Here is a 22,627-nt window from a genome sequence, read left to right on the forward strand (position 1 = left end):
GTTCTGGTCGCCCTATTATAGGAATGTTATGGAAGCTTTGGAGAGGGTGCAAAGAAGGATTACCAGGATGCTGCCTGGACTGGAGGGCTTGTCATACGAAGAGAGGTTGACTAAGCTTGGACTTTTCTCTCTGGCGAGAAAGAGGAAGAGAGGTGACCTGATCGAGGTATGCAAGGTAATGAGAGGCATGGATAGCGGCAATAGCCAGAGACTTTTCCCCAGGGCAAGATTGACTGGCCTGTGGGGTCATAGTTTTAAGATATTAGGAGGAAGGTATAGAGGAGACAACAGAGACAGGTTCATTATGCAGAGAGTTCTGAATGCATGATATACGTTGCCAGCAGTGGTGGTGGAAGCAGAGTCATTAGGGACATTTAAACCCCTTAGGTCTCTTTTATATCTTTCCCCTCTCACCCTAAACCTATGCCCTCGACTTCTGGACTCACCCACCCCAGGGAAAAGACTTTGTCTTTTTATCCTATCCATGCCCCTCATAATTTTGTAAACCTATATAAGGTCACCCCTCAGCCTCCGACGCTCCAGGGAAAACAGCCCCAGCCTGTTCAGCCTCTCCTTATAGCTCAAATTCTCCAACCCTGGCAACATCCTTGTAAGTCTTTTCTAAACCCTTTCAAGTTTCACAACATCTTTCTGATAGGAAGGAGACTAGAATTGCACGCAATATTCCAACAGTCGCCTGACCAATGACCTGTACAGCCGCAACATGACCTCCCAACTCTTGTACTCAATACTTTGACCAATAAAAGAAAGCATATCAAAAGCTTTCTTCATATCCTATCTACCTGCGACTCTACTTTCAAGGAGCTATGAACCTATACTCCAAGGTCTCTTTGTCCAGCAAGACTCCCTAGGACCTTACCATTAAGTGGATAAAAGTGATGGAAGCTAGTACAATTGCAGCATTTAAAAGACATCTGGATGGGTATATGAATAGGAAGGGTTTTGAGGAATACCACTGTTTCTGAGCTGTACATCTCTATGACACTATGATACAGAAAAAAACTCAGCAGGTCTGGTAACATCTGTTGACAGACCTGCTGAGTTTCTCCAGCACTCTGTGTTTGTTGCAGACTTCCACCATCCACAATAATTTGCTTTTATTTGATTGATTTTAGCACCCTGGCTTTCAACACTGGATGTGGCCTGAGCTGTGAATCTGTCCTGTCAGTAAGCTAGTATGTCAATAAGAGACATGTTCATGACATCATCACTTTATCGTTACATATGACCTGATGATACAAAGATTGAATACTTCACCTCAACTCAGACCACCTAAAGCATGCTCTATGTTGTAACGGGATAGCTTAACATTAACTCAGACACGTATGTGCCTGTGATTCTCGTAATTGAAGAAGATAGTTACTGTAATAAATTCCCCATCTAAATCCTACCATATACTGCTTAAAATAATCTGCTTCCCAGACAAAAGTTGCTGTCAGTAGCCTTCATCTGACACTGGCAGGTAATTTTAGAATGAGTGATTTTTGTACGGGCTAGCTGTCTCTTCTCACTAGAAGCAGCAAGGCAGGTGGGAATTAGATGATAACTATTTAAAATGTTCTATATAATGCAGGGCAGGAAGTTGAGGTGGGTGTGTTCAACCAATTGGCTTTTCAGATTAGTTTCTTGTGTAAAGCTGAATTAATTGCACACAGGGCTCTCATTCATATATATTACCCTAATAACAACCAGTAATGCTGTGCAATTACATTTCACTTGAATCAACATGGACTTTGGCATGTTTCAGGAACAGCAGAGTGCAACCCGAGTACAATTCTACATCGGAAAAATCAGGTGGCTGTGTGATGCATTTCTTCCCATCCAGCTTCCTTATTCCACTTATAGTTTAGTGCTCATACACATCTGTTGAGTTGGAGGATCCAAAGTAATAGATGGGAAGTCTTCTTTCAGATTCCTCCTCTTGCTTCTCAATCTGTGTTGAATGAAGGTGTGCACCCCTTTCAGCAGGAAGATGCCAGCAATCAAGGCGTAGAGACTCCCATAAATCAGAAACTGGAGAATAAATGAGGCAGATATTGGTTTTTCCAATGAAACATTTTTAAGACCATTGAGAGAAAGAGAAAATATTGCCACAATTAATTTCAATCAGTTCTTATAGAATTAATGATACTTAGAGTTATACTTTTAACTTCGGTTCTGTTAACAGGGTTAATATTGTTGTTCAAGTGACCTTAGATACATTTGTTTGAGTTCAATTAGAACTCTGAACCAATAAAAAAGGTCAACCATTAATCATGAAATCTTTTCAGTGAAAGCAGTTGTAAAAATACAACATTCACTATTTACTGTTTACTAAAATCTCTTCAGCTTTTCAAATTCTGGTGTTCATTCTGTGATCATTAACGTTGCAATCGATCGATCTGTCTCCCTATTTTATTCATTTGCCCTCTCACAATTGAATCACTTTGTAAATAAAGATTTCATTCTAGAATCTAGTTGCCTGGAATTATTTACTGGAAGTGGATTAATAAATTCCTTATACGGTGTCAAAATGTGAAGTAGATATGCTATTGGATATGCAGGTAAGCCTGTTGATGGCATTCTGCAGAAATTGGGTGTAAAGCGGTTGGATTTGAGATAAAAATACAGAGAACCACCTGAAGAAAGGTGCCTGTACAGGTGAGACTCCCTCAGTCTGTGAAAAAGCTGCTAGGTTCAACTGAATTGGCCCAATCGTTGGTGGTCTTCCTGCCTTGCTGAAATATGAATGGGGGAGGGGGCAGGGAATGAGTACAGTGCTGCTCAGTCACACTCAATTTTTTGTTGTCTCCCTCCTGCCAGCTCAATTCCTGGGCTGGCCACAACATTCTCCCCTAAGCTGCTGAAATATATTGAAGCCAGCATAATTCTGAAATAGACAATCTACAGCAGCTTCACAGAATATTAGGTCCCTGGTGCTGTGAGGCAGCAGGGCTAACCACTGAGCCACTGTGCCGCCCACATTTTCTGCACGTTTGGACAGTGGGAGGAAACTGGAGCACCTGGCGGAATCGCACACAGACACGCTGAGAACATACAAACTCCACACAGTCACTCAAGGCTGGAATCGAGCCTTGGTCTCTGGTGCTGTGAGGCAACAGTGCTAACCACTGAACCATCATTCTATAAATACTGGTGAAATTTCAGCAACTCAGGGGTATGTGAATTGCCTCAAATCAGTCTGATTCAGCAATGGAGACTACAGTTCCACTTCTACCACTTCAGCTAGGTATAACTGCTCAGACCAGAAGTACTGATGATATGTTAATGCCATCCTTGCCTGAAGACCTTTCCTCAATTCACTTGTGGGATGTGGGATGTGGGAGGTGGGTGTCGCTGGCTGGCCAAAAAGACATGGCATACTAAATCCATGCCCTCTTCTTCACTCTAATAGCCTTATATGAGCAGGCAGCTGTTGCATCCTCAATAAGGTTATCTTGGATAACATGGTTTAAGATCACGCTATATCTAGATCAGCCTGACTTAGCAGATGTTCCAGTGGACTCCTGCCAGTACTTATTATAGATTTTAGGAAGGTATCAGTTGGTTAGGACATAGAACATAGAACATTACAGCGCAGTACAGGCTCTTTGGCTCTTGATGTTGCACCAACCTGTGAAACCAACCTGAAGCTCATCAAAACTACACTATTCCATTATCATCTATATGTTTATCCAATGTCCATTTAAATGCCCTTAAAGTTGGTGAGTCTACTATTGTTGCAGGCAGGGTGTTCCACGCTCTTACTACTCTCTGAGTAAAGAACCTACTTCTGACATCTGTCCTATAACTATCACCCTCAATTTAAAGCTATATCCCCTCATGCTAGCCATCTACATCTGAGGAAAAAGGCTCTCACTGTCCACCCTATCTCATCCTCTGATCATTTTACATGCCTCTATTAAATCACCTCTCAAATTTCTTCCCTCAAACAAAAAAAACCTCAAGTCCCTCAGCCTTTCATCAAAAGACCTTCCTCCATACCAGACAACACTCTGGTGGATCTCCTCTGCACCCATTCCAATGCTTTCACGCCCTTCCTATAATGTGGTGACCAGAACTGTACACAATTCCCCAAGTGTCGCCCCAGCAGGATTTTGTACAGCTGCAACATGATCTCATGGCTCTGAAACTCAATCCCTGTATCAATAAAAGCTAACACACTGCATGCCTTCTTAACAACCCTATAACCTGGGTGGCGACTTTCAGGGATCTATGTAAATGGACACCGAGATCTCTCTGTTCATCCACATTACCAAGAATCTCACCATTAACCCAGTACTCTGTATTCCTGTAACCCCTTCCAAAGTGAATCACCTCACAATTTTCTTCATTGAACTCCTTTTGCTACCTCTTAACCCAGCTCTGCAGCTTATCTATATCTCTCTGTAACCTGCGACATCCTTCGGCACTCTTGACAACTCCACCGACTTTAGTGTCATCTGCAAATTTACTAAGCCATCCTTCTACACCCTCATCTAGGTCATTTATAAAAATGACAAACAGCAATGGCCCCAAAACAGATCCTTACAGTACACCACCAGAAATGAAGTCCAGCATGAACATTTCCCATCAAGCACCACCCTCTGTCTTCTTCTGACCCAAACCGCTAAATCACCCTCAATCCCATTCCTCCTTATTTTCTGTACTGGGGGAGCCTTATCAAATGCCTTACTGAAATCCATTTACACCACATCATTTGCCATCATCCACCTGTTTGGTCACTTTCTCAAAGAACTCAATAACGTTTGTGAGGCACGACCTACTCTTTACAAACTGTATTGACTATCCCTAATCAACTTATTCCTTTCTTGATGATTATAAATCCTATCTCTTATAATCCTTTCCAACACTTTACCCACAACCAAGGTTAGGCTCACTGGTCTATAATTACCAGGGTTGTCTCTACTTCCCTTCTTGAACAAGGGGACAACATTTGCTATCCTCCAGTCTTCTGGCAATATTCCTGTACACAATGATAACATAAAGATCAAAATCAAAGGTTCTGCAATCTCCTCCCTAGCTTCCCAAAGAATCCTAGATTAAATCCCATCCAGCCCAGGGGACTTATCTATTTTCCAGAACTGCTAACACATCCTCCTTATGAACCTCAATTCCACTTAGTCTAACAGCCTGTATCTCAATATTCTCCTCAACCACATTGTCTTTTTCCAATGTGAATACTGATGAAAAATATTAATTTATATCCTCTCCTATCTCCTTGGACTCCACACACAGCTTCCCACTATTGTGCTTGACTGGCTGTAATCTTATCTCGTCATTCTTTTATTCCTGACATACTTATAGAAAGCTTTAGGGTTTTCCTTTATCCTACCTGCCCATAGTCTTCTCATGCCCCCTTCTGGCTTTTCTTAACTCTCTTTTTAGGTCTTTCCTGGCTAACTTGTAACTCTTAAGCACTCTAACTGAGCCTTCATGTCTCATCGCTACATACGCCTCCTTCTTCCTCTTAACAAGGGATTCAGCTTCTTTAGTACACCACAGTTCCCTCGCTTGACCACTTCTTCCCTGCCTGACAGGGAAGTAGCTGTTCCTTCAACAAGCTCCACATTTCAATTGTGCCCATCCCCTGCAGTTTCCTTCCCCATCCTAGGCATCCTAAATGTTGCCTAATTGCATCATAATTGCCTTTCCCCCAGCTATAACTCTTGCCCTGTAGTATATAACTATCCCTTTCCATCGCTAAAGTAAACCTAACTGAATTGTGGTCACTGTCACCAAAGTGCTCACCTACCTCCAAATCTAAAACCTGGCCTGGACTCTGACACCATGACTAACAATGTCATATTTCTCCCTCTTTTACCACCTTTCCTGTTCTTACTGAAACGTCTAAACCCTGGAACCAGAAACAACCATTCTTTGTCCCTGCTCCATCCATGTCTCCAAAACGGCAACAGCATCAAAGTCTCAGGTACTGACCCATGCTGCAAGTTCACCCACATTATTGCGGACATTCCTGGTATTGAAGTGGACAGACTTCAAACTACCTTCCTACCTGCCAGTACACTCTGATTTATGAACTCACTACTCTCAACCTCCTGTACACTGAAGCTTCAATTCAGGTTCCCATCTCCCAATTATGATTACTCAGGTAGAAATGAAAGTGGCAAATTGAGTTTAAACCAGGAAAATAGAAACTGATCACTTTGGTGAAGGCAAGAGAGTACTTAACATATGATAGGACATTGAGAAATGTGTTATTAAAGTTCTAGTGTAGGGGATGTATCAGGGTATGAGGGATGATAGGATGATGGTCAATGTACACTAATTTATTTTTGTTATCTTGCTCTTTTAAACCTGCCACAGCATTCCAGATCACCTCTGTATTTGACAGCCCCAACAGCTGCTTCTGAACTTCCTCAAAGTCCAGCAAACCAGACTCTCATTACAACTAACTAAAACTAGAGCATCCATGGTACAATTACACGGGAAATATTTGTAGAGTCGGAATTTTCAGGACTTTGCACCAATGAGCCAAGAGCAAAATTTCAATCAGAGAATGCAATACAGCACTAAGCTTAGAGGGAAATAAGTACAGGAGTGAAGTTAAAATGAGGATTAGGAAAACAAGGTGAGGGTATGAAACAATATCGGCAATTAAAATCAAGCTAAAAACAAATTATGAAAAACATGAAAACAACTAAATAACTCAGCAAAGAGTTGGGCTTATTTGAAACTCAGAACGTATGTTGAAGGTGGAAAAAGTTGCCTGGATCTTAACAAATACCTCAGCCTGAATTTTCTGCTGATGTGCTCTTCATCTTAGTGAAAAATCTGGCAAATACTCAAATATTTGATGGTAAAAGTCTCGAGAAAGGCATGGAATATGGAGGAGTATAGCACCTTTGAAAGTAGATAAATTGTCAACCCCAGCTGTTGCTAAGGGAGGTAGTGGAGAAAGTATCACTTTGCAATCCTTTCCGGCTGCAGCTTTGGTGTTGGAGGACAATTGTTTACAAAGGAAGAAAGATTTGGATTTAATAATTACAAGCCAGCCAGCCTAACAGGCCAGTCCTGGGCAAATTATCATAAAATAAATTCCTGGAGGCAGTATGAAATTGTCATGTGGAAAGGTAGACAGCAAATGGGTAATGCTCAACAGGATGTTTTTGTGATAGGAAGGTTTTTTTCAAATGGGGTTCACCAGGTATTAGATTCTATACTTTTCTGGTACAAATTTCAATGATTTTGACTTCAATGTAGGACTTAACTTCTGAAGGAGATAGCTGAAGAGATAGTGGTGATCTTTCAAGCATCACTAGAATCAGAGAAGGTCCCAGAGCACTGGAAAATTGCTAATGTGACACCCCTGTTTAAAAAGGGATTAATGCAAAAAACTGACGATTACAGACCAATTAGCCTCGTCTTAGTCATGAGTAAGATCTTGGAATATGTTGTTAAGGATGAGATTCCTGAATACTTGGAAGTGCATGGTAAAATAGGGCAAAGACAGCATGGCTTCATCAAGGGGAGGTCATGCCTGACAAATCTGCTCGAATTCTTTGAGGAAGTAATGAGCAGGTTAGACCAAGGAGAACCAATGGACTTCAAGACGACCTTTGACAAGATGCTGCACAGGAGGCTACTGTGTAAGATGAGGGCCCATGGTGTCAGAGGCAAGGTGCGAGAATGGATGGAAGCTTGACCATCTGGCAGAAAGCAAAGAGTGGGGATAAAAGTGTCTTTCTTAGGATGACAGCCTGTGACAAGTGGTGTTTCGCAAGGCTCAGTTTTGGGACCACAACTCTTCACTTTATGCATTAACAATCTTGGTGAAGGAACTGAGGGCATTCTGACTAAGTTTGTAGACAATTCAAAAATAGGTAGGGCGACATGTAGCGTTGATGAGGCAGGGAGGCTGCAAAAGGATTTCGAAAGATTAGGAGAGTGGGCAAAGAAGTGATAGGTGGAGTACAATGCGGAAAAGTGTGAGGTCTTGCACTTTGGTAGGAAGAATAGAGGTCTGAAGTACGAAGAGACTTGGAAGTTCTAGTCCAGGATTCTCTCAAGGTAAACTTGGGGTTGAGTCAGTAGTTAGGAATTCAAATACAATGATGGTGTTTATTTTGAGAGGGCTTGAATATAAAAGCAGGATATACTTCTGAAGGTCTATAAGGCCCTGGTCAGACCACATTTAGAGTATTGTGCACAGTTTTGGGCCCTTTATCTCAGGAAGGATACACTGGTCTTGTAGCATGTTCAGAGGAGGTTCATTACAACGGTCCCAGGAATGAAAAGCTTAACATATGAGGAATGTTTGCATAATCTGGGTTTATATCTGATGGAGTTTAGAAGGATGAGAGGGGGTTTCTAATTGAAACATACAGAACACTGAATGGCCCGGACAGACTGGATATTGGGAAGATGTTCTCATTAGTTGAAGAGACTAGAACCCGAGAGCATAGCCTTAGAGTAAATGGAAGACCTTTTAGAATGGAAATAAGGAGAAACTTCTTCAACCAGAGAACGGTGAATCTATGGGATTCATTGCCAAAGAACGCTGTGGTGACCAGGTCATTGAGTGTATTTAAAACTGAGATAGATAGGTTCTTGAGTATCAAGGGGATCAAGGGTTACAGGAAGAATGGGGTTGAGAAACTGATCAGCTATGATTGAATGATGCAGCAGACCCAATGGGCTGAATGGTCTAATCTCTCCCCCAAGTTTTATGGTCTTATGGTTCCATGGTAGCAGAGTAGAGGAGCTGAACCTGGGGCTCATTGGCTTTCCTCCTTTTTGTTTCTTTTTTCGACTTATTCTCTTTTTCTTCCTTTTTCTCTATTCTTTGCTTTTTTAAAATTTAAAGCCTAGAGAGCAGTGAGGGAAGGAGTAGGTCTCCGGTAGCAGTGGCAGTGGAAGCAGCACAAGTACAAGCCGGACACAGTCCCAGCCCAGCCCAGGGTCTCCCACTGAATGAGGAGTAGGTCCCTGGCTGGTTCCCATGGACTGGAAGGTCAGGTCCGGCCAAGGCTCCTGGTCTGCAGCTCGGCCCAAGTGCCTGAAGGAGCAGAAGCATTGACAAAAGGGACGGACAGTGGATTGGTGGCTGTGTCTAGAGGAGCATCTGATTGGGGAACAGGAGGATCTGCCCGGCTCAGTGTTGAGGTGGCTTCCAGCGGCCTGGAGTGGCAGTCTCGATCAGACATGGCGGAGACTTCTGGCCCAGTATTCCAGCGATCATGGCCATGTTGTCCCAGCCTTTCCCAGCATGGCCTCTTCATCCCAGAATGGCAATCTCATCCCAGAATGGCGATTTTGTCCCAGAATGGTGATCTTGTCCTGGAAAAACAATATTAACCTGGAATGGCAATCTCATCCAAGAATGGTATTCTTGTCCCGGAATGGTGATCTTGTCCAGGAATGGCATTTTCATCCAGAATAGTGATTTCTTCCTGGAATGCAATCTCATCCAGGAAGGCGTTCTTATCCTGAAATGGTGTTCTCATCCCAGAATGGTAATCTTGTTCCAGAATAGCGATTTTATCCTGGAATAACCATCTCATCCAGGAACGGCGTTCTTGTTCTGGAATGGCGATTTTGTCCTGGAATGGTGATCTCATCCCGGAATGGCGATTTTGTCCTGGAATGGTGATCTCATCCAGGAATGACCTTCTTGTCCCAGAATGGCATTTTTGTCCAGGAATGGCAATTTCGTCGTGGATTGGTCTTCTTGTCCAGGAATGGCGTTTCTGTCTCAGAATGGTGATCTCATCCTGGCAGCATCTTCAGTGTATTCCATAGTTCCTTAATTGACATTTCCTGAGCCCAGGAGCTGTTAACTGAACTGTAGTGAACTTTGTTTTTATTATGTTTTACTTCTTTTACTTTTATTATGCTTTAATTCTGTCATTAATACAAGTGCCATGGTATGGCCACTTATAAAACTTTTCACTGCATTTTTCATGTAACAATGCACACGATAATAAATTTCTATTCTCTTCTAAATATTGGTCAAGTGTGTCATTGTGAAGAAGATGGCTATGGACTGCCCGAAGGTATCAATAGACTCATCAGGTGGAAATAAAAATGGCAAATTTAGAGAATTTGGAGCAATCTCTTTTGTACAGATGAACAGGCCAAAGTGGAACATAACAATTGACAGAAAAGTGAAGTGCACAGACAAACATAAGAACACTGGAAGGAATGTCCACAGGTCCCTTTACAAGTACCATATGTCAATTCAGAAATGTGTCACAAACCGATGGGGTTTATATTTCAGAAAATCTGACTGTTGTCAGCCCATACGCAGCAAAACAAGCAAGTCAATGTCGAGTGAGCTGGTAGCAGTAATGATGCATTGTTTCTGCAGCAAATCACTGCACCTTCTTCATTCGAATATGTATTATAAACAGGAGTGTTAATCTTGAGTAACAAAAACAATGATATGACTCTCCACTCTGATGCATAAGCAACTCGGATACAGGGAACAGCCTTTTAAAGTTTACAAAGCACCAAGTGAGTATTGCTGGAAAAATGTCACCTCTTGTTAATGTTTTTATCTTGCATTCATCAATAGAATTAGCAAGAATACTGCAATATTGAAAATTTTCAAAATAATGTGTCTTTTTTTCAGCAATACTCACATTCTGTACAATGACAGGACTGAATAGTGATGAAGGCAGTTACAGGCTTAGGATGACACTGACAGTATGCTGAAATAAGAGGGAGCATTGCAGATGATGTTCAAGGTGGGAAAGTAAAAAGACCTGCGAATCTGGAGGATTAAAATGGAAATACAACAAACTATAAACAGCATGATTTTGAAAAGTAGATGAGTGGAGCTGACCTTATTGTCCTCATATACAATTTTTTAAACTTTACAGGACAAATTAAGGAAGTGGCCTTAAAAATGGTTGATTTAAGTTTATAAACAGGGGAAAGAATAAAGCTATTTTGCTAGAATTTTATAAATGACTGGTCTTGCGTCAGCTGGTGTACTGTGGGCAACTTTGGACACCACACCGTAGGAAAGATATCAAGGCTTGAGAAAGAACATAACAAAAGGTAGTCAGTATTTTATGAGGGAATATTTCAGTATTCTTTCACAAGATGAAGTGTCACTAGCCCTTGCAATAAGTGCCGACATTCAGCTTGCTCTCCTAATCATTTACTGTGCTTGCAAGTGAACCTATTTTTAATTATTTGTTCATGGGCTATTGGCATCACTGGCAAGGTGAGCAATTATTGGTGATCTCTAACTTTTCTTGAGAAGGTGTTGCTAAACCATCTTCTTGAACTGTTGCTGTCATTGTGGTGTAAGTCACAGTGATGTTAGGAAGGCATGGAGAAAGAATAGTTTCAGGCTGGAAAAGTCAGGGCTGTTCTGAAAACAGAGAAGGTGGCACTATGGAGGTTTACACGAAAATGAGATGTTTTGTTACTCAGATTGGATGAGGGCCAATAACTAGATTCAAAGTTATTGGAAAATATGTAGTGCCAGTTGATAAGATATCTTTGAATCATACAGCTTTTGGGATCTGAACAACTACACCTGAAAATGTGGTGATATCTGATTCTATTAATAACTTATCAAACAAGACCCACAGTTTATGAGAAGATGAAGAAATATTAGAATTTTGGATAAAATGTGGGGTTGTGTACTTCAGCACTGTAGCTCTTCCAAAGAGCAAGTGCATGATGGGCTGAATGGACACCATCTGTACTGTGGGTTTCAGTAATTTAATGACTAATGTTATCATGTTAGAACAATTCAGCACATGTTGTTGATAAAGAATTTAATCAGATTGTCAGAACTTTATTGAGGCAAACGTAAAGACAGATCAATAAGTACATTACCTGGGTAACAATGTCCAGCCCCAGACCGCTTGAATCAACTACAACAATAGTCAAGATGGTCTGAAGTATTAGTGCCATGCAGTTGTTTACTCCAAACAGCAAGGCATAACGTTCCATACAAAGGTTTGATGCAATATGGAATCTGCAAATCAATAAAACAGAATTGTCTCTCATGTTGAGTTGAAATTTGTCAACAATTTCTGTGAAAAAAGGGCAGTTTGATCAAAATTTCATCTTTGCTCATAACTAAAATTGAGTAACAAGCACAAGGATAGTGACACCACCCAGGGTAAAGCAACCTGTTTGATTGGCACCACATTTACAAAAGGTTATTCATTGCACCTTCAATGCAGATTAGCAATAGTGGGTGCCATCTTCAAGATGCAATGCAGATATTCACCCAATGCTCCTTTGACTGCACCTTTCAAACCCACAGCTACTCCTGTCTCGAAGGACAAGGACAGCAGATATGCAGGAATGCCACCATCTGCAATTCTCCTTCAAGCCAACCACAATCCTGACTTAGAAATATACTTGATCTGGAGGTGCTGTTGTTGGACAGGTGGACTGAGGAAGGAGCAGGAACTCTGAAAGCTTCCATTTTCATATAAACCTGTTGGACTATAACCCGTTGTTTTGTGATTTTTGACTTAGAAATATATCAATATTCCTTTAGTGTTGATCTGTCGAAATCCTGGAACACCCTCCCTCTCTTACGGGATTGTGGGCAATGTTCCTTCTAAGGTGTGCGGCACATGGTGATTGCCATCCCGATGCCATTCAGCATTGACTTCTGGTTTTGGAGGGCCACACAAATGAAATCAAAATTAGAAGGAATGCTGATTGTGTGTCCCCCTACAGCAAATGGACTGCAATGGGAAACTCAAGGGAACTTTAGAATGGGCAATAAATGCTGGTCCAGCCAATGATATCCACATCCTGTGAATAAGTACAAAACAAACCCCTAATTGTGATGTTATTAAGATTGCCACAAGTAGAATCAGTTACAAAAAGGTCAAACATCATTATAGTAATGACTTTATGTTAGTTCTGGCTAAAATACGGAATTAATTGTGAGGTGGTCTCTTAGAAATCAATCAATATTAGTATCAGTTGCAGATATCAAGTTAAAAGAAGCTGCACAATACAAGTTAGCTCTTCTTGCCTTTTAAAACAATTTTAGGAGAACAATTTAACAAAAAGGAAACCAGAGTGGATTTTCGACTTTACTGTTAGGGAGAAGCACAGAATGAAAAATCTATCAAGCAAGTTTGCTGACCATCTTCAGAACCCATTCCTATTTGTCTCCAAATTGAATTGAATATTATTCCCATTCTGGCCTCTATTAATCTTTGTTTTTTTTAACTAGGAGAATCGAAGGATTTGTGGCATTATCCCTACCTGGACGCCAGAAACTCCAGGCTCCAGTCTCAGGCCAGGACTCACCAGCTTTGGAAGGAATGTCCACATTGTGGTTCAATGAGCTGGGAGTCCTTGCAGTACCACTCCACTGTGCTCCAGAGGAGGGGAGTTAACGTATGTGACAACATGCTAAAAAGGTGAAGAAGATTATCAAAGTTTGGATGGTGTCTGATTATTTTGTGCAATTTAGCCTCAGAGTGTGAGATTCTTATGACAGATTGTGGACATGTTATATGATCAATAAGGAAGTAATCTCCCACAAAGGACTAAGCAATTATTACTGAATTTCATCTTCTGCTCATTTTAACATAACGATTGATTGTCTTTTTTTTTAAAAGGAACAGTTTCATCTTCAAAATTTCTATAACTGATCCTAACATATTACAACTAAACATACAAGGTAAAAACAATGACTGCAGATGCTGAAAACCAAATACTGGATTAGTGGTGCTGGAAGAGCACAGCAGTTCAGGCAGCATCCAATGAGCAGCGAAATCCTGGATGCTGCCTGAACTGCTGTGCTCTTCCAGCACCACTAATCCAGTACAACTAAACATATCCAAGGGCTCCCTCCCGAAAACTACTAATAATGTTATGTTGTGAATAATGTTTGGGAAGGTCTGGTAGCTGGTGGTCTGCCTTTTGTCTAAGCTGGGAGTAATGCCTGACATTGAGGGAAGGAATAAGAAATAACATTAAAATAGTGTGGGAGTTGGACATACAGTCATAAACCTTAGCTGTACTCACGTGGTTATGGTAATAAGCAGCATGTATGAGGCTTTGAATATCATATAACCAACATAGCAAACCCAGATGTTATTTGTAGTGTCCATGATGAATAGAGCAGCACTGCTAACTCCTGAGAAGATTCCCAACACCAGTTCTCCCCAGACAGCCCAGTCCAACGTAATATATCCCACGCCAAAGGAGGTAATGGCACCTATAAATGGTGAAAGTAACAAATCAAATCTTCAGCCACTATTGCAGTGCAGTTACTCAGGAATTAGGATAAAATCTATGGGTTAACATATTGTTACAACTAGTGGGCAGATGAGCAATTGCATTAAGTATTCATCAAGTAATATTGTTCACAAATAATTCTTAACCTTTTGATTTGAGAATTGCTTTGAATTTCTGACCAGGGCATTGTAGGAAGCTTATTATATTATTCTTCACAACACTATCATTATTTCATATCTAAGGTGCTGAAAGGTGAAGTTGTAAATTGAAAAGAACTGAATTTAGATTTGGAATAAAATTGAAGTTAATTCTTATGTATTAAAACTGCCTTGTTTCCTTAATTTCAATTCCATTTATTTACCAACATTAAACAGTTTAAACCCATGAAATGGTAAACTGGTCAAATCAAAGTTGTGCGACATATGTACTACGGGGAACCAAAACCCAGCATATTGTAGCCAACCGTGATAAACTAGTATGAAAGCAACTTAAAACAAACATGCATCTTATGGTCTTTTTCCAAAATCTAAACTTTCAAGTTTCTAAATTGGAGTAAACTGAGTTTGTGACCATCCTTAGGGCTGCATTTTTCTTATAGTGGTCATCTTTTATTTTAATTATTTGTTACTGGGGTTTGGGAGGCTAGGCCAGTCCTTATTGTGCATCCAGAATAGCCCTTTAATTGAGTGGGTTGCCAGACCATTTCAAAGTGTAATTCAGAGCCAACCACATTGCTGTGGGTTTTGCGTCACATTTAGGACAGACCAAGTAGGATGTCAGACCTCCTTCCTTAATGGGCAGTAGTGAACCAAATGGGCTCTTATGGTTACCATTAGGCTAGCTTTTTTGAATTCCAACTCAAATCTCAGCATCTATCATTCTCCAATTCAAATCCTTGTCATCAGAACAGTAGCCCGGTATTCTGGATGATTAGATTCAGTGTTATAATGACTATGTCATCACCTCCTCAATGATATTTCTAATCAATCCAATAAGCTATGTTGTGCTACACATCAGGAATATTTGGGACTTAAAACTAGGCCTCTCGATTAAGCGGTAGCATCTTGAGAGTCATCCAGTGGTTGATGTGCAGATATTTTCTAATCAACCTGTTCAGCGCAGTTATGACACACCACTTCACCTCTAGAGCACCTCTAGGGTTTTGAACTCAGGCCTCCTGGCTCAGAGGTAGGGACATTATTGGTACACCACAAGGGTTCCTCATCTCAGCATTGATATTTCAAATCAACCCGATACTCACTAGCTTCAGTATAATTGAAATATACAAATAATGATGATGTAACTGATAATGTTACTCTTGCATCAGCAAAATAGATCAAAAGAAGAGATCAGATTGGCGAGCCAAGAGGCTTATAAAAGGGAGAGGTCTTGGACACTACACTAGAGAGCTGAATCCAGTAACCTATAATGCATAATGTAAACAAAGAGTATGAAAGTAATGAAGAACATGAGAAATATGTATTCTAGGAATACCAGAGACTAAGAGGATCAGCACCTCAGTAAAAGGCAGATCACTCTACGCATGTGTATGCCGTTACCCATGGCTCAGAGATACTAAGAAGTATCTAACAATGCCTGCAAAAGTGTTGACATAAAGCATGGAATAAACCAATAGCTGACAGGTGTCATTCCAGGGCCTCACACCATGTGGTATGCTATAGGGAAAATTCATATCTTATAATTTTGTGAGATCAGGAATTTCTTTCCCTTTCTCCACAGAGTACAGCAAATCAAACAGTGTTGGAGACTGGTGCACCACTGATGAGAGTAGAACTGATAGCTTTGTTATCAACATGCAATGCACAGAACATTAAATGAAAGGCTGAATCTTGCTTTTTTTTGGATAAGTCCACTTTGAATTGGGCTTTTTGGAGGTTTTTTTTCACTTCAAGGCATAGCGGGATTCAATTGCAGTATCTTAACAAAAACCTCATTAACCACCTACCACCCATGTTGTTGCATCCATCACTTCCGACCCTGGTCCCATTTTACCATGTGCCATTCCCAGAACGCCATGCCACTTAGCAGATATGTGCTGAAAGACTGGTACTACATGAGGCTGCACCATCTGCAGAAGGTAACTCCATACTTTGATAAGCACTGGCATTCCATAGCTACCTTGCTCATCAAAAGCATTTCTGGAAGATGTTGGAGTAGGAGAAGATGGCAGCACAATTCTACAATACGGATCTGCAGTTTATGGTTAAGGGGATAGTACAAAGTAGATTGATGAGGTGCACTGTCATTACACAAAGATGACTGAAGATTGCTGACCAGCCAGTCTGGTTGCGTAACCGTGCTAAGTGGCACAGAGAGGCAAGACATGGCATGGATATATTGTGAGCAAGCAGGTAGGCACTAAGTGAGCAAATACTGAGAAAGCAAGTAAACAACCCTGAGATGTAACTTGGCTCAATCCTTCAGCTGGTTCCTGTCATCCTGCAGCCAATTGCAGCTCTCCAATACTAGCTGCTAGTGCACCCAACAATACAAGTCTCTGTTTTCAGAGTGCACTGCCAGTGTATCAAAGAGGTGCCATGATGTTTGTAAGGGGTTGAAGCTACCAGTTGGAAAATAGGTTTTAAGGCTAGTACCTGTGGATTGTGTTTTGAGCTGCAGTTTGGACAAATGCAATATGGAGATTTTTCAAAGCAAGCAACAAGTTGAATATACTAGGTTCCCACTCTGGTTTCCACATCGAGTCCTCTCAATGTCTTCCTTGTTTCGTGTGGTTAGTAAGATAGGAAGCTGAATATTAATGAGTCAAGTTGGACTGTCAAAATGTTATTTAACAACCAATAATCCCCTTAACTGGCAAATCACAACTGTCTAGCAAGAGACTCACCACTTCGCTTGTGAAAAGGATAAAAGATGGTGTGAGATGCTATAGATACCAATATGTACTTTGCTGGACCTCTTATCTAATTCTACCACTCATGTCACAATAGTCCATATCACTCAGACCTCTATAAGATTCTGCCTTTGATATTTACAAATTTGCAGCTTCCTTTTGGGGCACAACAGCTCAGTGGTTAGCACTGCTGCCTCCCAGCACTGGAGACCTAGGTTCAATTCCAGCCTTAGGCGACTGTCTGTGTGGAGTTTGCACATTCTCCCCACGTCTGTGTGGTTTTCTTCCAGGATCTCTGGTTTCCTCCCACAGTCCAAAGCTGTGCTGGTCAGGTGAATTGGCCATGCTAAATTGCCCATAGTGTTAAGTGCATTAGACAGAGGGGAAATGGGTCTAGGTGGGTTACTCTTCTGAGGGTCGGTGTGGACTGGTTGGGCCGAAGGGCCTGTTTCCACACAGTAGGGAATCTAATCTAATAAATTTAAATTACCAAGTCAGCTCAGCAAGAAACAGAATTAACTTCTTACTATCTAATAACTCCTGATAATCAGTAAAGTTCTCATTCATTTCTCCTGTTACATTGTATCTTGCTGAAGGTGTGCCTCTTAGGTGGTACTAATATATATACATTACAGTAATGTTTTACAAATGCAGATAGGATGCATTTTATAAGCAATCCTAAATGACTTTGAGATAATAAAAAATCTAATTGTAAATGTCAAATGTAATTTTTTTTATTAAATAGACCAGAGGTCAGAATTTTACAATGTGATATATTTTTTATGATGTTAGCTAACTACCTTTGATTTGTGATGCTATATTATTGCTGGATAGGTTACTTAGCTATTATGTACATGTAGGAATGTTTATTTTCCAGTATTGGTAAGTTGTTTTCTTGGATATATTCATGTCATCTGATCGTGTTAGTGTGATGGAACTCTTATTGGGTTTATTGGGTAGAATGTTTCCTGTGTGAACATAGAACATGCAGCAGTACAGGACAGGAACTGGTCTTTCAGTTCACACTGGCTGTGGAGACCATGATACAATTCTAAACTAATCCCATGTGCCTGATCATGCTCCATATCCCTCTAATCATTCCCTGTTCATATGTCTGTCTAAATGCCTCTTAAACTTTGCTATTGTATCTGCTTATAGCATGTCCCCTGGCAACCCGTTCCAGGCACGCCCACTACCGTCTGTGTAAAAGCTTTTCCTTGCACAACTCCTTTAAAGTTTCCTCCTTTCATCTTAAACCTACGTCCCCTAGTCTTTGACATTTCCCACCCTATCTAGCATCTCATAACTTCATTACTTCAATCAGATTGCTCTTCAGTCTCTGACACTCTACAAAACCAATATTAGTTTGTCCAAACTCTTCTTATAGCTAATGCAGTTCAATCCAGGCAACGTCCTGGTAAACCTCTTCTACACCCTTTCCAAAGCCTCTACATCCTTCCTGGAGTGCAGTGGCCAGAACAGTATTCCAAATGTGGGTTAATCAAAGTCCTAGACAATTGCAACATGACTTGCCAACTTTAATACTCAATGAATACAGATGAAGGCAAAAGTCTTCTTTACCACCTTATCTACTTGTATTGCCACTTTCAGAGAGCTATGGACTTTGACACCAAGATCCATTGGTGTATTAGATCCCTCTGGTCCAAAGGATCCAGAAATTTTCAGTACACTTTCCTCTTATATCTGACTCCCAAAATGCACCACCTCACACTTGTTCAGATTAAGCTCTGCAATGTAAAGATACTGAAAGCAACTCTGACAGCTGTTGTCAAACAGTAAGTAAATAGGATGTGATATCAGGGTAGGATGCAAGATGGTAAGGGGTATATCATGCCAGGTAGCTAGGGTGCCAGCTAAGAAGGAGAATACTATAGGTAAGGATGTCAGATGAATTTGGCTAGGGTGCTTAGTTTGTCAGGTGGGTGATGTAAGAAGGATTTCTGCTCAGTAGGTTGCCAACTGGGGAGAACATAGTACACAAGGGATAAAGAGACAGATGAGCAGGAGATAAAGTGGCAGGTGAGTAGGCTGTTGTGGTGTAGGGTGCCAAGGTGTAAGGTAAGTCGGGTCCCAGCTAGATAATGTACCAACTGGAGATAAAGTAGGGTGCTTGGTGTGGGTTGGCGGATGAAGGGTACAGTACTAGGAAAGTAAGTTGCCAAATGATTCAGGGGTACAATGCCAAGTAAGTAGAGTGCCAAGCAGGTAGGGTACAGGTGAACATATGCCAGTGGGTTTTTTTGAATAAAGTTCTGGGGGATGTGTAGATGGAGGTGTGTGAAGTAATTATTGAGTCAGCTCAATAGTTACTCAGGAGTTAGACAATATATTTAATATGTGGCAAACAGTTTTATAGTGCTTATTATTTCACTTAATTTCATTGGAGTCCTCTGAAAACCCTGATTTAAATTGAAAATTCAATTTTCCAGGCAATTCCTTTGGACTGGGGATTCTGTAGTGTCTCCATGTGCAACATGTAACTAAACTAGCATAACAACAGCTTGGCCAGAAAATCCATGCCATTGAGTTTTGTGCAGCAATGTTTTACAAGTATCATTTATAGTAATGTAACCTAAAATCAAAGCTGTACCTGTAAGAGTTGTCAGTGCCTCTACACCACCATTATACACAGAGACGTTCTTGGATGGTGCAATATGATCCCAGAGCACTTGAACATAATTGAAAATCTGATAATAGCCACAAGTAGCAATGGCCCACCAGAAAGACCAATAAAGCAGATTTCTTGATGAGTAACAATTCTTAAAGTCAGACCAAAGCTGCAGTATCATTTTTAGAAAAGTGTTTTTCTCCTTTATATTCAGCCAGTGGGTTAACCATTTTTGTTCAGAGAAGAAACTTTTCTTGGTGGGTCCTTGCATATTTTTCTTGAAGTTTATACAGCCATTGGATACGTTTGATTTTATTGAGTCATTCGAGGATTTATCTGAGTTTTGGAAGAATATGCTTTGCCTGGGCATGGGTAGTAAAAACGATGTTAGCAGGGCTACAGTCACTGATCCCAATGAAATGGCATTTAGATCGAAATAGGAGACAATATCCAGAGAAACCAAAAGTTGTGCCATTGTTGATCCCACTGTATAAGCAGTCAAAGTAATACTTCGGCAGTAACTGGTCACTTTCTGGTAATGCTCAGCATCAACAACACTATAAATATATGAGTAGTAAGCCACTTCTGTAGCTGATACAAGACCATTGTTGAATTGAAGATAGTGCATAGCCATCATTCTGTCTGCAAAGAGTAGCAATATATAATTAATCACCAAAGCAACACCTTGTATAATGATGACAGGCTTGTATCTTAGGTAGTCGGTGAACAAGAAGACTGGGATCAGTAGTGCCAAGAATGAATACGTCCAAATGGGGAACAATTGGTTCGTAACCTGAACAAAACAGAAAGTACTTTAAGTTTACTTGAATTTTGACCAGAACAGCCACAGTCAATAAATTGTATTTTTAAATAGGTTATTGGTTATATTTGGAAATGATTCAATTGATATTACTGAGGAAGTGTGGGATAGAATATGTATTCCATGAATTAACAAGTAAATCAGTTGCTTGTTCTCAGCAATGTAGTCTGGCACATAATGTGGGACTGAAAGAATTTTGCATTGTCAGAGATGCAGCCTTCAAATGAAATGTTAAACTGAGAACCCATTTATTCTCTGAGCTGGAGAAGTTAAGCAGGAGATTATTCTTGATGGTCTGATGAATAAGAGTTTCTCAATCAAAATTGCAAAAACAGTTATTTGCCATTATCATATTTTTGTGTTCTTGCCATGTGTTAGTTGGTTTCTGCACTTCATTTAATAATGACATTTTAACAGGAATTTAATGACTGTAAAGATTTTTTTCAGCCAATCTGGTGGCTTTCTTTCTATGGCATTTCTTTGTTACACATGAATTATGGTAAGTACAAGTGGGATATAGCTAAATGCTATGCCTGCTTACCGTGAATCCTGTTCTGATCACACGTTGGCCAAAAGGCAAATTACAATCATCAGAGATAAAATTTTAAATGGAAACTAAAGTCCTCCACAGATTGGATACTAGTCTCTGTGACCTTTTGTTTGTGGCATGTGACCTCCTTATGACTTTAAAAATCGCACAACACCAGATTATAGTTCAACAGGTTTAATTGGAAGCACATTAGCTTTCGGAGTGTCGCTCCTTCATCAGGAGCGACGCTCCGAAAGCTGGTGTGCTTCCAATTAAACCTGTTTGACTATAACCTGATGTTGTGTGATTTTTAACTTTGTACACCCCAGTCCAACACCGGCATCGCCAAATCCTTATGACTTGATTGACATGAAAAATAATATCCAAAATAATGAACAGAGATGACATAAGGTTTCACTATTCTTAAACACATTCTGTTTATAGAATGCCCATTTGTTAAATAGACTTTTCATGAATGCATAAGTTATAAAACAGGAGTTTGAAATAAAAGTGATTTTGCTAAGTAGAAGTCAGAACAACAGCTGAGTGTGCAGAATGTCTGAAAGTACACAGTGTAGCATTCTCACCTCTGAAAGTTGTGGGTTTTGGCCCAACTCTAGAAACATGAGTACTTAATCCAGGTTGACACATTATGCTGAAGGCGTGCTGCACTTGATAAGTTGTTAAACCCATTACACTCTCTCACACACTAGCTATATACCTCAATCAACTCCTAAAGCAGATTACGTGACCATTCATCTCATTACACGTTACCTGCAAATTGATTACTGTGTTTCCCACATTACAGTTCTAACTTTTAGAAATACAGTGTAGTGTTTTGGGACAATCTAAGGTTGTGAAAGGTGCAATAGAAATGCAAATTAGTTCTTGCTATCATCAGAGAAATGGTCATTCTAAACCAACTGAAACCTTTAGAGACAAAAGAAAAACATTCCATATTTGAATTCATCCAAATGCATGCGCCCACATCAGCTAAAATAATTATAAATCATATTTGTATGAAACATAAGATAGTGAAATGTACAACTTCAATCATATTTTGTTTTTGTACTAGAATTTTCTGAATGCGTACCTGATCAATGGTGAAATTTTTGTATGGTCCAACTAAATATGGTGTCAGAAAGGGCTCTGCAGGCTTCATTGTTGCAAAAAATCCATATGTGCATAAGACCAGTGTAGGATATACCCATTTCTTATCTCTCACTGTTTTCCAACAATCCATAGCTGTAAGGTTTGGAAAATCACAATTCTACGAAATGTCACTGATTGTCAACTCCTTTTCATCAGACTGCTGCAGTTCATTTGCAGACTATTGAAGTAGCTAAGCTGCCTCTTTTGAGGTGAACTGATAGAATGGAAATGGAATTGATGAAATTGTCTGGATTGCAATGCCTCGCTGAATTGAATGATTGGCTGCCTTACCCAATGATTTAATTACAAAACGTATTTCATCTTGGTTGGACTGAAACTTTGGTCTGTTTGTGCATCACTTTATATGAATTTATGACTTTGAAGTTATTCGGAAGATAACAAAAC

General features: G+C 40.3%; 1 protein-coding gene across 1 annotated transcript; it reads right to left on the reverse strand.

The window, feature by feature from the left end:
• Positions 1-1,679: 1,679 nt before the first annotated feature.
• slc19a3b (solute carrier family 19 member 3b) lies at positions 1,680-22,313 on the reverse strand. The gene is made up of 5 exons (XM_072571748.1): positions 22,164-22,313; positions 19,704-20,514; positions 14,008-14,200; positions 11,839-11,980; positions 1,680-2,034 (listed from the first exon to the last, which is right to left on the reverse strand). Exons 1-5 carry the CDS (start codon positions 22,311-22,313, stop codon positions 1,861-1,863), a joined length of 1,470 nt encoding a protein of 489 aa, XP_072427849.1. The 3' UTR covers positions 1,680-1,860.
• Positions 22,314-22,627: the final 314 nt, after the last annotated feature.

The sequence above is a fragment of the Chiloscyllium punctatum genome, chromosome 6, assembly GCF_047496795.1.
Source record: "Chiloscyllium punctatum isolate Juve2018m chromosome 6, sChiPun1.3, whole genome shotgun sequence".
Classification (NCBI taxonomy): Eukaryota; Metazoa; Chordata; class Chondrichthyes; order Orectolobiformes; family Hemiscylliidae; genus Chiloscyllium; species Chiloscyllium punctatum.